The sequence below is a fragment of the Anser brachyrhynchus genome (assembly GCF_964034855.1).
Source record: "Anser brachyrhynchus genome assembly, chromosome: Z".
Taxonomy (NCBI): Eukaryota; Metazoa; Chordata; class Aves; order Anseriformes; family Anatidae; genus Anser; species Anser brachyrhynchus.
The window spans coordinates 6,881,647-6,898,306 of NC_137697.1; the positions used below are offsets into that span (position 1 = coordinate 6,881,647).

The 16,660-nt window shown below is 47.6% G+C and overlaps 1 protein-coding gene across 1 annotated transcript; it reads left to right on the top strand.

Moving 5' to 3' along the window:
* Nucleotides 1-12,744: 12,744 nt before the first annotated feature.
* On the top strand, nt 12,745-16,043 carry PMAIP1 (phorbol-12-myristate-13-acetate-induced protein 1). Its single transcript, XM_080575162.1, has 2 exons — nt 12,745-12,942; nt 13,146-16,043. Exons 1-2 carry the CDS (start codon nt 12,894-12,896, stop codon nt 13,256-13,258), a joined length of 162 nt encoding a protein of 53 aa, XP_080431288.1. The 5' UTR covers nt 12,745-12,893; the 3' UTR covers nt 13,259-16,043.
* The last annotated feature ends 617 nt before the right edge of the window (nt 16,044-16,660 follow it).

Below are 16,660 nucleotides of genomic sequence, written 5' to 3' on the forward strand. Positions count from 1 at the left end.
TTCTGTATGCTCGGGCTGTGGTTTCCATTAGCTTCCTGCTCTGCAGAACAGCTCTGTTTCCACTCCATGAGCCCCAGACAAGCTATTTTCCAGGAAGTAGCCTGGGAAAAGTGTTGGTAGCAGCTTCCTGCACTGAGCTCCGTGCATCACCCAGCCCCAGCAGGCTCTGCTTTATCAGTGGTGAGATGATGAGACCGTTCAGGTTTCAAGGTTCCCATCACCACTTGTCCCCAGCGCACAGAAATATGTCATACTTTCATCCCTTATAACTCTCCCATATTTTCTGGTTGACTCTTCCTCCTTCAGCCTAAAAAAGCTTCAAAGGCTCTGTATATTTGAACACTTCTGCTTCCCAATACTGTCCCTCCTTCTTCCATCACACCTTTCACACCAAGGGCCCTGGTACATCTCAATGGGCAGTGTGGCACCAGGGTTGCAGCAGGACATAGCCCAAAGCTTCTTAGAACTGAACCGAGGAAACTCGTCAATAAACAACTGTCTTCTGTTTCTCTTTTGGGCTGAAAAGACATTTTGGAGTGAAACCCTAAAACAAAAGAGACTTTGTCTCTTTTCTCCCATTTGGAAGTGATATGAAGGTGTCAGGACAAAGGCTGCATTGGGAAACCTGCTGCATAGCCACCACATCTGCCAGTCACAGAGCCATGTCAGACACAACAGTGCTGCTTCCCTTGAAACAGCTGTGTAAAGTCTGGACATCTTCCTCTGAAAATCAAGTGGCTTTCAGTCTCCTGCTCTTCACCCATTGTTAAAAGAAAGCCTTTTATATAAGCATGACTGATCATTATTATGTCTTTGCCAATACAAAGAAGGAAATTGATAAAATTAATTTTACCATGCAGAGGGTAAAACCCAGTACTTAAAGCCATTTTCAACGCACTCTTTACTCTGGCAGCACCTTTGCTGCAATGGATCAAACCATTCAACAGAGTCTCCATGCTCATGAGGGCATCTTCTTCAAATACGGAGCCATACTTGGACCTTGTGACATTTCAGGCCACCTCAGTGAGCAACACGATGAAATTCTGCCAAGAGGCTGACATCATCCCCACCCAGGGGCACAATACAAACATCTAATTTTGTTTAATTTATTTTTTTAACAGCAATCTGAGCAGTTCTGCAATGTGAAACTGCTGAGGTTTAACAAGGAAGAATACAAATAAGCTCCTTCTTAAAAAAAAAGGGGGGGGATGGAGAGAGAGAAAGGGGGGCAGAGAAGGAAAAAAAAGAAAAACAACAAAACAGAAAAAATCAAACCATGTCTCTAGTGAAGCCTACTGATTGGTAAGTCATGAAACTGCAACGGAGAGAGTCAAGCATCACTGAAAGTGATTATTTCACTTTCCTGTGGGGCAGAGCACTGCCCTGACTTACAGAAGCCACGGCAGCGAGGGATCCGCTTCTCTGAGCAAGCAGCAGTGGTTAGCACCCTACTGCCCAGGGTGTGCAGCTGCACCACAGCGGAGCCAGGCTGGGGGTGGTGGCATGTTTTAATGTGTCTTCTGTCCCGTTCTCCTCTTCCCAGACATCAGGATGGGGATTTGAGGTCCCAGGCTAACAGCAGAGCGTGAGGCATCGTGGAGGTGGGCATCTCTGACAGTGCTGCTGCGCTCACGCAGGTGACCCACTGGCTCAGCTCTTCCAGGATATGCAGCAATATTCTAAGTCCAGGGGCTAGTACTAAGGGAAAGCATAGCATTAATTGATGCAAGTGTTAATTGGGTAATTAGGTTTGTTAAACTGAGTCAACAAACAGCAAAAAGGTGTATGCCATCCTCTACTCATGCATGTTTGTCCAAGTGTGGTGAGCCTGACTCAGTCCCCAGTCCTGGGCACGCTAGAAGTGGAGGAATTTAGGGAAGGGATGATTTATCTGATGATCGCGTCCTTCCCTGGGTGGCCTCTTCAAGCTTCATCCTCTGCACCAATGGCTTGATAAACAACAACAACTTCCATGTTGCTTTTGTGCAATAAATGTCAAAGGAATAAAGGAAAGAGAAAACATCAACTGGGGATTTCCACTGAGAGTCTGTGGCTAGGCTAAGCCTCCATGACACAATGGAAAATAGAAAGGATCAACATTAAAAAAAGAGTGACCTGCCGGTTCTCTATCTAGCCACTTCATCATCATCAGAGCCTCTGACCCCAAATAATAAAAGGTCACTACTTCTCCAGTCTCTACAGGAGGGAGTGGGACAAAGATTTTGATTATCATAAAGGGTCCATGGAGTTTTTTGGGCTTCTTCCCTTTATTTTTCCAGTTTTTGCATTTTAGTCTCTGTCAGAATGTAATTTAATGGTCTTAGTTGAGTGTAGCTTTTCCTACTATGCTACATCACCTGGAAATAAGTAAAATTTGTTACTGCTCTGAAACTTCTATTTTTTTCTCCTTTTGAAAGGACCCCACTCTCCCTGTCCCTAACATTGTCAACTTTGGCAGTAGCCTGGGTTAGTCTATACATAGAAACAAGAATTTCTGATCATTCTGTGATAAACAATCACAGAAACACTGCAAAGAGGGATTGTAGAGAGGCCTCTCACCCACTTCTGTATACCAGAAATTACTGGACTGTGGAAACACCAATTAAGGCTAAAGCAAAGAAGCATGGAGATAGATAGATTTTAATCATGCTGGCTATTTGCTGAAGCATGTTTCTAAACATGTATTTAGAAGTTGTCCCATTTCCTCTGCTTCGGTAAATATACGATGTGTATAGCCCATAATTACACAGGCAAGTTTTGATGACTGCTTCCTCTTTCACATAAAGGTTTTTTTCTCAGTTTTGTTTTTAAGCAGACTCTCCCATCAGCTGATTTTCTATGTGTATAGTCGTAAATTAAAAAGCCCAACAAGACGTCCCCAGAGACACAACAGGCCAGCCCTGCGTTTATTCCCGTGAATGTGCCTCAGCATTCCTGGTTTTCAGAAGTTTACTGCAGTTATCTACTTCTTGTTTCTTGTAAATGACCCAAATAAAGAATGAGTCATGGTGGCAGAGCTCACAGACAAACAATAAGATGATGGTTTAGAGCTATGGATAACCACTCTGCAGGTTACCAGCTGCCATGCAGAATTTAGCCACACTGCCAAAGAGCATACAAGTCAAAAGTGCACAAAGAATAGTGTTAAAGTCAAAAGTGTAAATGGCTTCGGGAGAAAACTTTTTCTTGCAAGATTAAAAATAATTAGTTAAACTTAATATGTACCCCTGAAATATATCCTCTGAATCAGGGAGTCATTAATCTTCTAGATTGACAGAAACAGGCAGAATAGAAGAAGGGAAAAATTACTTCATGCCCATCCTGTTTTCAGTAGTCTGAGCATCTTCCTTCTCACGTGTCCCATAGCCACCATTACAAGCAAGTGCCTGGGCTGACCCTGCCTGGCAAGACTTAACCTGCTGTACTCCCTTATGCCCAGAGAACAGGAACAAATATTTATTAATCACAGGAAAAAGTATTGATCCTACTGTCTCAAAAAACACATTCTCTTTGGTCCTCCACTCCAATAATATTCTTGCCAATTAAACCTAGATTCACAGTGAAAATTTCCCTCCATCACCTTTTCCACCAGTTGTGGCCATACATTTATTGCTGGTGGGAATGGAAGAGCAGTCACACACACAGAGCTGGAATGACCTCGGATTTTAAGAGAGCAAGCATGAGAAATTCTGTGTCCGCGGTAGGGCACAGAGCTCTGCTTTGGCAGCGGGCTGCACAGAGTGCTTCCCCCACAAAGACCTGTGCACCATGCCTGAGCAGCAAACGCCGTGGTGTGCAGAGGAGGTGTAAACAGAGGAAGAGAAATAGCAGGTAGAAGATACCTGGATGAACCACAGCTGCAGCTCTCACGAGCTCTGCTCACCTATGAAACCCATCCTCCACTTGGCTCTACAAAAAAAAACCAGACCATGTTCTGCTCCTGGGAGAAGTCTGCAAACCACGAAGGCTGCCGTTACCGCGGGAGGTCACAGAACAGCCTCCATTTCCTGGCTGCTGACTGTCTGATTTCTCAATTTGCATTTTCTTTCCTATGCATATAGAAAGTGGGTTTACGGGCTGTTGGATTTGTAAGCTGCTGTACTTATGGGAAGATGTTAAAAGTAACAGAAATAATGAAACAGTCACATTAGAATGATCAAAGAAAATTCCAGTTAAGGATATTTACTATCTTTCTCATGTCCTGACCAATAAATCTGCCAAATACACCAATGAAGAGGATGTCTATCATCCCTTCAGTATAAGATGGGAGGTCGCCACCAGGGTTTTCAGCTAACAGGTCACTTTGCCTATATACCTATGAAAGAATGTGGTTTTCCTTTAACCTGGCGTAAGCATCAAGTGAAACACATTATTTTGGTGATTACTCCAATTGTAGACAGCTCATATTTCCAACCAATTGTATTACAAATGATCTATGTAGATTAATAATGTAATTTGATCACATTAATAGTGTTACTAATAATGTCAATCCAGTATGATGTGTCAGCAGCCCTCATCTCAAATATCTTACTGCCAATTAGAAACCAAAAGGAAAAATAGTACTGTTACTTTTTACCCATTCTGCTTAAATTCTGGTGTTTGTGGGTTTTTTTGTTGTTGTTGTTTGTTTTGTTCTTTTTTTCATTGTGTTTGTTTCTTTGTTTGTTTTTCCTGTAGTTTAAGAATGTACCAGTTTGGTAGTATGTCGCTTAGAAGGAAGATAAAATCATTCCAAACCCAGAAGCACCACACACACACAAAATAAAATAAAAGAAAGCAAGCAAAAGTGTAAGAAAGGAAAGCTAGAGACAGAGAAACAAGTACAGTGAGAAACAGGAATTGCAAAGAACATCTTGAGCAGATATAATGATTATTGGAGTTGCCAATACTGGATTTAATGCACTGCTTTTCTTTTTGTCTTTTGGAGGATAACTTCATAAGCAGGCACTCCGGAGATTCTCCTCATACCTCGGAGGTGTCACAGAGCTACAGATCCAATGCGTCAGTGCCTGACTACCCTCATGGCTCTGATTTCCCACATGTGATACCAAGAACACCTTTACTGAGGGTTTTAAAAGCTTGATGAGGTATTTTGCTTGTTGTTTTTCTGGATGCCATCACTTTCTGCTTTTTGGCAAGTGTTGACGCAGCACAAAAAGAAGTTTTCCCAGTGATTCATCCTGAGTCAAAACTGAATGTTGACAACAGTTCGTCTGACCAAGCACGCGAACTTCTGTGGGCATCCCTGATACGAGCCTTCTGGGTTTTCCGATTGCACAGATTTGTTGCCCAAACACAGTATTCTGTGACTCTGTGAGCTACTGAGCTGGAGAGACAGATGTCACTACTGCTAGATATACACTGGCTTCTGCTCAACATGGCCTCTCCTGGACAGCTAGAACATGAATCCCAGGAGTACGATGATCATACCAACAGCCACAAGGCCACCTCCCTATCACTGCTGTCCCCACTGTCCCCCTGCATGCACCCGTGCACCCCTGCCCAAGTGAAGGAACCTGGGATCTTCATCACCAGTGAGGAGGAGGAGGTGGTGGTGGTGGTGACCTCAGGTCTCCAAAAAAAACTGAGGAATGCCATGAGAGGCCAGTAAGGGAAGACCTGGGGCTGCCAGGGAAGCAGCCCCACACTGCTTACCCCTTCCCAGCCCAGGGATGTCCCAGCACCCGTAACCACCAGCGACACCTCAGGGGAGGTCACCAAGGTCACCCCAGGGAGTCATCTGGGTCACCTGAGGGGGGTCCAGATCCCATGGAGGTCACCATGGCCACCCCAAGAAGGTCTCATCCCATGGGGTCACCTCCTGGCGTAGGACAGCCCACTGGCACCCAGGACACCCCGGTGTCCCCTGCCAGACCTCTGCCACCACCTTAATTAAATTCCCTTTTGTTAAACAAGAAAAAAAATCATCAACAACCACAAAGCCAGACTTTATGTGCCGCTGCAGAGCTGTGCACATCTTCGAGCTCCTTGCAGCTGTGCAGACGATGCGCGTGCACACATCCCAGCTCCCCGGGGCCCCAGCACCCACCGCAGGATGATGAAATAGGGAGGCAGGATGGCATCATGGTCACCCAGCATGACTGCCGCTGCGCAGGGCCGAGCCCTACACCTGCCTGTGGGACACAACCCACACACTTCCTCTCCGTGACCCCCCCCCTTCTTCTTCTCAGGTGCCCGCACTGCCCTGCTCCTGTCCTGCAGACACAGGGTCGAAGGGGATGGGGACAGCCCTGCCGAGGGGCTCGCAGGTGGCACCCAGACCCACGAGGGGGGGCAGGTGCAGATGCCACCAGGACCTTCCCAAAGCAGAGGACCCAGAGAACAGAAACAGGTTGAAAAGTACAAAAATACTTTGTTGTTGTCAAGCACAAAGCACTTTTTCCTGTTTCCTCTATTTACTTCTCCTTTATGCCCCTTGGAGTCAGCCAGTGCATCTGCTGAGAGATCTCTGGTGAGGAAGAACACAGAGTCCTAACCCTCAAAAGGACACTTTTTTTTTTCTTTCTTTTTTTATTTTTTTCTGACTTGTTTGCTTGCACTCTTAATGTCAAAGGTCACCACAGCAGCTTTATCTTTCCCACCAGTCATCACCACCACACCACTGGTGCATCCACGGGTGGGAGGAGCACGTGGCACACGATGGGAGAAGCTTGTTCCCGCGTAAAGGGCCAGCACGGACAAGAACTAGGTTCAGCTCTGTGGTGGCTTTGTTTTTCCTGCTGTCAGCATGGGTCAGCGTGCTAACAGCAGAGCACTCAGGGAGCTTGGTGCTCCCGACAGCACCTCACCACCCTGTCCCACCACATCCTCCTCTGGGAGCAGATCATACCACCAGAGGAAGTGCTGGGCACCCCAAAAGGAGCACTGGTTGGCAGGAATGGACAATCCTCCTTCCATTTCTGCTCAAGGTTATTGCCAGTGACACATTTCTTGCAGCCCTTCATGCCTAAAGCTCCTGCACCAGGTCTGCAGGACAGCTCAAGGGGGCTTTCCATCTCCAGGGGAAGGGGTTTGCATGCATGTGTGTGTGTATGTGTGCATGTGTTTGTGTTTCGTTTTCTTTCCTGTCTAGAACAAGCAGCGAATATCACACCCTCCTCCTTTTGTCTACATCTGGGTATGAAAAATAAAACCAAAAAGGAAATGAGCTCATTTCAGAGTAAGTAGTTACAAAGCTTTAAAGCGAAACCACCTCACATCATGTGATGATTTCAGCCCTCTCGTACCAGCTCCATTGTCAGTCTAGCAGTGAGCCAAGCGATCCTCTCCCTTCACCATCTGTGTTTCCCTGACAGCTTTCACCCCAGCACGATTTCAGCTTGCCCCACTTTTCAGCCACTACAGCCTGCATGGGGTCCATTAATGTGGGGGGGCACAGCCTGCTCCTGCCAGCTCTTGAGGTTTGGGCTGTAACGAGCTACCCACAATAGTCTCATGATTTTGCACCTTTCTTTCCTAAACAGACATTTTAAATTGAAACACAAATCATATATTCATTTTGTTCTTTGTAACAAAGACATGTTCTTGCAATCCCTGGCCAAACATACCTAATCTCTTATTCACAAAATCATGGATGATTCGAATAGTAGAGGAGATCCTAGACTTTCTTACAACATCGGACATTCTGTCTGCCTCTTCCACATGTAGAAGTCTAATCTTCACAGTGAAGTAGACTTAAGTCCTCAAAATTTCAAAGGAGAAGGTTCCTCAGAAGACATTGTATTCCTCTTTGGTTCCATCCCTGCTTTCTGGTATTAATTCTGCTTGCCTCTTTCTCCATGTTCCCCAAATAAAATCTTCCTCTGCTTTAAAACTGCTTTGTAGGATTTAGGAGCTCTAAGTGATTCTTTATCAAACTGGAGATCATTCAAACAAGGCACTTCCAAAACCCAGCTTGAAGAAAGTATTGCTCAGATTAGCCTGACAATCTTCTAGCCTTTCAGAGCAGCTCCTGTCCCACCTGAAAGAAACACTGCAAAAGCATGGGGGAGATGCTGTGGTGCTGGGGGGGTGGCTTGGTGCCAGATCAGGACACCTGCTTTGGATCCCTCCTGTTAGACTTCGGTGAGGCACCAGAATGCCAGGAAAAAAAATGCCAAGCATATCGTCTGTGGGATTTCCTTTTCCTCTATGCAACTATTACAACAAAGTGCAGAGGGGGGTTGTAGAGAACTGGGGGAAATTTGAGGTAGCCAGAGCCTGAAAAAGATCTGGCAGCGCAGCAAGCGATGATACTGTGAATTCTGGAACAGAGCTCATTCAAATAATCATTGAAAATAACCACAGGCACAATGCCCAGACAGGCTTGTGCCAAAAAACATGGCAGCACCAGTGCAGCTGTATTAACAGGATTCGTGGTGTTTACAGAGACGCCCCTGCACACAGAAGAGAGTTCTGCAAATATGCCACCAGCTTGATAAACGGTGATCAAAGTCAATATTTACTTTACTAATACCTACTTGTTCTGGATAGCAGTTACAAGGACTGGTCTTTATAAGGATTTTGTTATCTTCATGAGTGTAAAAACCTGTTTAACGAGCTACCTAATGAATTTTGCCTTCTTTTATGGTGGTCCTTCTTGACTCAAAGCATTTTGGTGACCACCAACATCGGAAACGGCCTCACATGGAGCCACCTGCAGTGTCTTTGCTTCTGCTTTCACAGGAAATTCAGCACACCAGGTAATCTGCCCCAGCAAATTTAAGACTTAAGACCAGGAAAAATCAGTCAGCTAAGTTTTCTCACAGTTACTGCTTGATTGAAGAGCACATAGGGATGCAAACTCCCTTATACTCCAGCATATCAAGGAGGGGCTCTGGTACCCAACCGCATCCTCAACCAAATGTTACTGCTGTTGGTAGGAAAACTGCCCCTGCCTCTGGTGGGCATCATCAGACCAGAAACACGCCTGTCATCCTTCAGAAGCATTTTCCACCACTGAAATAATTAATGCGGCTTGTTTGGCATGCGGATCATCATGGAGATGAGTGTTCATCCACCCTGTCAGGGGGAGAGTGCTGTGATACATGAACAAGCTGTACAGCTCGCCTTTTGCTGAGAAAATGAAATGATTAATCTCCCAAAGAAAGCAGGCTAGAGAAAACAGTGTAAGGGAGAGTCTACAGATCGTTGGTGTAGAGCAATTAGGTAATAATTAAACAGCAGGTAAAACATCTGTAAGTGGAGTGCTCCCTAGTTTCTATTTTGCCTTTTTACGAACGAGAGTAGCAATAGCATTGTGCATAACTACATAAATCTGCATTGACCTCACTGCCGTGGAAGTGTGGGGAGCACGACAGCAAATGCTGGAACCTCAATTTTTCCTGCAGTGTGAGAAGTGAAGCTGAGGCTAATGCCTCAGGGCAGTGGTTGTGTCCCCATCCCTGAAGACATTTGGGAGATGTGCAGCCATGGCACCAAGGGACATGGGCTAGTGATGGGACTGAGTAGTTCAGGCTGGTGGTTGGACTTTCTGACCATGAAGGTCTTTTCCACCTAAATGACCCCGTGATTCCACTTGTACCAGTCAGAGAGAGCCCTGGAGTGTGGCTGCCAGAGAAGGGCAAACAAGACAGAGAGATCTAAGCCACGACGAACACCTGACGGCCTGCTGAGGCCAGCACGCAACGGCCATCGCCCACACTTGGCACGGCCGCACCCTGTGGCGCTTGCCTGAGATGACCTTTGGCTCGTGCTCCCGGCAGTCACGCTGCCCTTCCTGCTCCTGCTTTTGCGAGCATCAACAGGAACCGTCGAGCTGTGGTGTGCAGGAACGGGAGGAGAGAGGGAAGCAAAGCAGCTCCTCTGCAATCACGGAGCTGTCGGCACGAGACAGAAGCTGGAGGAGCAGGAGAAGCTTCTCGTAACGAAGCGGTGGCAATGATTTTTTTGAGATCGGGTAGGGAGGCACAGTAACAGCTCGGAGCTGATTCAGCACAAATAACAGAGTTCAGAGAATAAGCGGCCACTTTCCTTTCCCTGTTACTCTTGTTTTCGTTTCTGCAACATTCGTTTTCCTTTCATCACCGCTGCCAGCTGGTGTTATTCGTGCTGCGGGTCGGTTACGCCGTGGCTTTTGATCAGATGCTGCTGGTTAGACCGCACTGCCCAGGCACCGGCGTGGCTCTGGGCATGCCATCTCGAGATGATTCTCCCTTCCCAGCGGCGTATTTCCTCCATCCTCAGGTGCTGTTAAACAGAAATAAAGCGGAGGGCTGCTCCGAGGGGCGGGGACTGCTCCGCTCCGCTCCCACCGATTACCCCCCTGTGGCTGCGCGCACCGTGGCCGCGCTCGGAGGAGCGGCAGCGAGCAGCAGCGTTCATTGCTGCTCCGGCAGAGCAGCCTCCCAGGGACCTGCACTTCCCACAGCCACGCTGCTTTATTTAGGGGAACTGAAATGCAAAACGTCAGAGCTCGCTGGCAGCCTGAAACCGCAGCGGTCTATTTTTCACTCTGCCCCTGTTGTGCAATGCTGAGCGCAGCCCGGCTGCGGTGCCTCCATCACCCAGCGCCAACGATGCTGCGATGCGGGCCAGATCCGGAGCTGGTGCAAGGCAGCTCTCCTCTAAACAGCGGGGCTTCCTGCTTTGCTCCACAGTGCTCACACACACAGCTCTGACCATGGCAGCAGGGTGGCACACGGTCAGAGGTGAGCACTGCAGACACTCCTGACTCTGATCCCCATTTTGCCCTCTTGTCCACCTTTTTTGGGAGGAGTCAGTGCTAAGCAGGACAGAATAGAGAGGCATTGGTTTTCTGCCTTGCTGGAGGAAAAGTCGTCAAAATAATATGATCTAGTAATAGATCTCTCTTGAAATCCACACAGGAGAGCAAGACCACATAGTCCTTAGCCCTGCCCAATTATGCAAAACAAATGAGCGCGGTAATTCTGTTTTTTGTTTCACGGGGAGGAACACACATGCACCCAGCACTGCAAGGGACTGGGCACCTGTCCCTCCTACCCGTGCCCTGAATTCATCAGTGCCTTCCTTGCGTTTTGGGGCAGATGAGGCAGGGCAGCGATTTAGGGAGCAGCCATCAGGGCCGTGGGATGCAGCCCAGAGCATCGCGCACTGCCACCAGCATGAGAGCCGACACGTCATGCAGGCTGATGATCTCCGGGGCTGTTTGCCTGCCTTCCCGCCACCCAAAACCCAACAGACCTGTTTTGAAGGAACAGTTTCTTACATAACAGGAATCGTTCGGTCAAAGGGCAGCTCTCCCTGAACGGGCCTGGGTTACAATCACGGGTGCTTGCGCAGCTGAGAAAAGATCCTAAAAACAATGAGTCAAGCAAACAAATCTATATAGCATGTTAAATTTTATACCAAGGGATGAGGGATGAAAGCAATGCATTCTCAGTCAGCGCAGGGGCTTCTCGGTGGCCGGTTTAAAGGGCTCTGATACCAGGCACCAGCCCAGCACACCACGGAATGCTGCCACAGCCCAGCCACCCTCTTTGGGACCGGCAAAAGCCTCGTCCAGCCACAGCCTTTGTTAGGGCACTGCACCCCAAGACATGCAGGGAAAAGGGTTTCTGGTCTGAGCTGGTGAAAGCTTCAGGTCACAACAGATGTTAAAGTCACCCGCTTGTCTTTAGAGGCTCTGATCCCACAGAAAGGAGCTTCTCGACAGCCCGTTGCAGGCCTGTATTACACCTTGCTCTCTTTCCCTGGTAGAAGCTGTGGTTTGATGTGAAATGTGGGTGTTTACTGGCATCCAGCTACAAATCAATTCTTTGTTATGTCTGACACTTCCACTCTTTATGCCAATCTGTTTTCATTTCCCCTAAATAGGAACTATGGGACTATGGCCTGTGCCACGGCACCAAATAGCAAGTTTCCTATGGCCAGGAGGCAGACAACTGACTCCTGTACTACTGACAGCCCTCCCTGAACTATGCAACAAACTCAGAAGGGCCACACTGCAATTTCAGCTCCCTTTCCATGTAAAAACCATCCAAAATCACAGTGAGCGCAGGCGCTTAGGGACATGGTTTAGTGGGTGACAGTGGTAGTAGGGTGATGGTTGAACCAGATGATCTTGGGGAGGTCTTTTCCAACCTTAGTGATTCTGTGATTCTATGAGTGTGCCCCAGGGGATGGGGGGAAAAGGGGGGGGGGGAAGGGGGGTCAGCCATCCACAACACGACGTGGGCCAGCTTACTTCCCCACGGCTTTTTCACGGGCAAGCTCATCACCACCTTGAAAAAAACCATACAGTGCTGCGTTGGGAGCACCTCCTGGCTGAGAGCAAGGAGCTTTCAGCAAGACCCTCCGGGTCATCTTGCACTCCCACTCCTTTGCTTCTGCTGGTCCAGGTGCAACCCATCCCCCTCCTCATCTTCTTACTAAGCCCACCCTGCTGCCCACCACAAGCACATCCTGCTCCTTCGCTCCGTCTTGCACACTCCTTGCCTTCCAGGAGCGCATCCTCCACGCCTTACCAAGCCCACCCCCACCTCTCCTTGGTCAACCCAAGCACATCCCTCGCCACCTGCCCCTTACCCACAAGGTGCAACCCCAACCCCTCCACCTCCCCGAGCCCACCCCACTCCTCCATCCCCTCTCCTCCCCCGCTCCCCGTCCTGCCCCGGCACGCCGCCCATCTCCTCTCATTTCGGCACCGGCGGCGCTGTCCCCGCCGCCCCGGGCGCGCTCGGGCACGTCGCCGCCCTCCCATTTTTTTTTTTTTGGGGGGGGGGGGGGAGGGCGGGATCCCCGCGTACTTTCCGAACGTCACAGCCCGGGGAAAGCCCCTCCGCCCCGCCGCTATTAGAGCCGCGCTCCGCCCCGGCCGCCGTCATTTGCCCGCCGTCGCCGAGCCGTTCCGAGCCGTGACAAGCCGTGCCGAACCGTGCCGTGTCGCCGCGATGATGCCTTGCAGGACCCTGCGCAAATCTGCACCACCCCCCGCCGCAGGTACACCGGGAAGGGAGCACTGGTTGGGGGGCGGGGGGGTAGGATGATGGGGGAAAGGACGGGGGACAAATCCGGGTGTCACATTTTTTTTTGGGGGGGTTAATATAGAAAGGAAAAAAAAAAAAGCGATTTTTTATTTTTTTTTCCCTCTGATTTGCGGCCGGTAGCGGTGCGGGTGTGAGCGCTGTGCCTGTGCTTTGCAGAGCGGGACGCGGTGGCGGAGTGCGCGCTGGAGCTGCGCAGGATCGGCGACAAGGCGGACCTGCGACAGAGGATCCTGAACCTCATCGCAAAGCTGTTCTGCCCCAAAACGTGAGCCCCCCCATGCTCGGCGGGGCACAGGAAGAGAGGGAAGACCTTGGCTTTGCAGATCTGGAACGAGAGACTTCGCTTATACTGGGGGATGGAGAAAGCTCTTTGCATCGCGTTTTGCTACCCGGAGCCACCGAAGGATGGCTGTCGCAACATGATTTCTTTGGATAGTGTTACAGCATCATCGGCCTATGGATGCCAGGCTGGAAGGAAGCTAGCGCTGGGCAGAGCCCCTAGGGCCGGGGGGCCAGGGGCAGGATGCAGCCGGGCACAACCTGTCGTGGCATCCTTCAGTCCCCGCAGCTACGTCTCACCTTCGGGAACAATCCAAAACCATGATAATAATTAAAGAAAAGTCAGCATCTTGGAACGCGGGACCGTCTGTCACAAGGTGAAAGGCAGCGTTCAGGTTCTGACTGTTCTCGCTTCCTAAAGCTCGGATTCTGCTGGACGGGGGGGGTGTGTGTGGTGATGGGGATGTCTCAGTCATTAATTAAACCACTATCTTTATTGAAAGGTTATTTGCTGTTAAAAAGTTGTTTCACAGACTAAAAACTACAATTCTATGAATTAACATAATGTTGTGTAATTCTAGTCTATATTATATATATATGTACATATTTATATTTATATATATATAATATATATTTATGCAAATATGCGTAGCCTGCTTGCACGAAAGGACTATTTCACAGAACTATCAACCGAATGCTACTTTTTTACTCTCGAAAAGCAGTATGGAAAAGTGTTAAAATCATGACAAAAAAAAAAATATATATATATGTTTTTTAACTAGAAGAAAGCATAATGTTTTCTGATAGTAAAAGAAATACCCCGTGCATCGCAGAAGGGAACGTACTTTAGTATATTGTTAAATATGACGTATGAATAGATATTATACAAATACAGATATTGAGGTATTTGAGTTTAGGGGAAGAAATTCTTTCAACATGATAAAGAATTTCTTGAGAACAATACGATACCACTGTATTTCTATAAGTAACAATATATTTCTCTTAGAAAAAGAAAAAAAGAAAAAAAAGTAGATCTTAAAGCTGAATCTGAGTTTTCTTAAGTACATTATTTTTTCAAAAAAGGCAGCTATGTCTCTTTGAAGAAATAATCTCAATATAACTGAATGTTACAGTCAGTACAGGAAAGTATCCTTGGGTTTTTTAAATGTTCGGTGATACTTATAAGCAGAGGTTCTTCCCCTGTACTTCACTTCCATTTCATTTCATGGTATCCTCATCTAAGTTCCGGAACGATGAAGCTGCTGTAGTACACCCGGTGAATGGTGATGCGTTACGCCTATCTCACTGAGGGGTTCCCCTCGGCTGGCTTAGAAGGAGCTGAACTAAGCATGCAGCTCGCTCTCGAGGCAAGTGCTAACCCTGCTTGTCTGTTCTTGTCAGACGTGACCCCAAGCAGTGTTCTTTCTAGCAAGAAAATGCTTGTAGCCGGTCACGTTTTGTTACTACCTCTTCAGTCAGTGTTCAGAAGTATGCAAAATAACCATCTCCTTCCGGAGGTGCAGCGTGAAAAGAAACATGAAGTCATACTCTCGCTTCTCTTACTAACCGCTGCTTTGGTGTGTACGTTTGCACTGTGTAAGGGTGCATAGCTGCACCTCCTGAATTCTGGCTCAAATTACAGTTCTTCCTGCCTTGTAGTGACGTCTTGCTTGTATTTATAATGTGTTTTTCGGACAGCTCTTCTGAACCTGACTTTGCAAAATGGTCGTTGCACAGCTTACATAGCTTTGCTCGCTGTCACGACCAACCGTGTGTGGCTGTTACTTGCTGACAGTGATTTCGCTGAGCAGAAGGGGGCTGACTTTGCCTTCTGCTTGGAGGACTTCACCCAGTTTCAGCAGTGTTACTGGGAGCTTTGCTGTTGGCTTGAGCCAGAGGTACAGTTTCTTCCTCCTCTAAGCCAGCCAACACCTTTCTAGTGAGAATGTAATGTTTCGCACATAGCTGTTATTCACCTTAGTGTCGCAAAGTAGCATGTTTTGCTGACATGTACATAAGTCGGTTTTCCCAGTATTAAAAAGTAAATGCAAAGAGTTTTTGTTAAACACCAGCGTCCAGGCAAAGCTGCTCACCAGGGGCAGCCCTGAACATGGTGGAAATAGTGCAGCTGCAAGCCTTTGGCCCAGGCAGCCCTGCGGACTTCATTGGGGGCACTGCGCCTGTCTGGGCCCCCAGAAACATGCAGCATTAGCATTCACAGTAGTAGCTGAAATGTGTTTGGCTAAGAGTGTTCTGTTTAATGTATGCTGCTTTGAAATTTGATAGAAAAGTAGGTGCGGGGCTCATAGAGCCTGGCCAATAATTTAGGCTGTAGCACACAAAAATGTTACCAAAAAAAAAAGTATTGTATCCCCATAAATGCATTGTCTTGGGGCCATCTAAGTTAAGTACCAGTGCAGTGTTTTTCTGTCTAGATCTGCAAGGACTATTTGTTTTTTGTGAAAAGTTTTCATGTTTCTCTGAAACTTGTCAAGAGTACTAGCATCCACACCGAGCTCAGGAAAAAGACCTAAATTAAAGTGATCAATGCTAGTACATGAGCAAATACTCATAGACGTCTTCCCTAAGTTTCCTTTTGTTACTTCGCCAAACCATCTGCTATTGTATGATTAAAAATATGAGTTTGTTTTTCTTAAGGCCCATTCTGGATACGGGCTGGTTATTTCACTGTATGTCCTATGCATGTATGTCTTGAGTTCTTGTTGAGATAATAAATATGAAATGCTAGCAAGAAAAATGAGTCATTGTTGTAACTTTGTTTTTTTGAGGGCTCCAAGTTAGTTGTTATATTACACAAATCCCTTCCAAATAGCTGGAAGTCAGAGGGCACACACTGAGACAAGAGCAGAGTGCCAACAGATTGATGCTGGGAGACCAGGCTTTCATTCCTGGCTGTAGAGGAACAAGAACTAACCTTCTCCCTGAACTTCAAAATGGCACACCAAGGCCAAGGTGTTCTAGTATTTTCTAGTGACTTCTGCCTGCAGAACATTGTGGTGGTGGCAGGGACACCTGTCAGGGGTACCTCTGTCAGAAGCACTGCAGCTTTAAGGAAGGAAGAGGATCCCTGGGGATCAATGAAGGGCAGAAATTTTAGCTAAGATTTTTTTTTTTTTTCCCCCTCCTTGGATGCAGGCAGAAAGACATGCAGGGTTTTGCCAAGGTCAGATTTTGACTTTCTACAAAGTTTGATGTTGGCATTCTGGAATGGAAGGAAAATTGTACCGCTTACCATGAGGGATGGCACAGAGCTCCCTCCACAGAGGAAGCACAGAGCTGGGGTCCAAGGACATGGCTATGGGGAGAAGAGCCTGAGACATTCACCGTGATGCTGTGCTTGTCAGCAGGCTTTGCCCTGGCTCCTCGTGCTG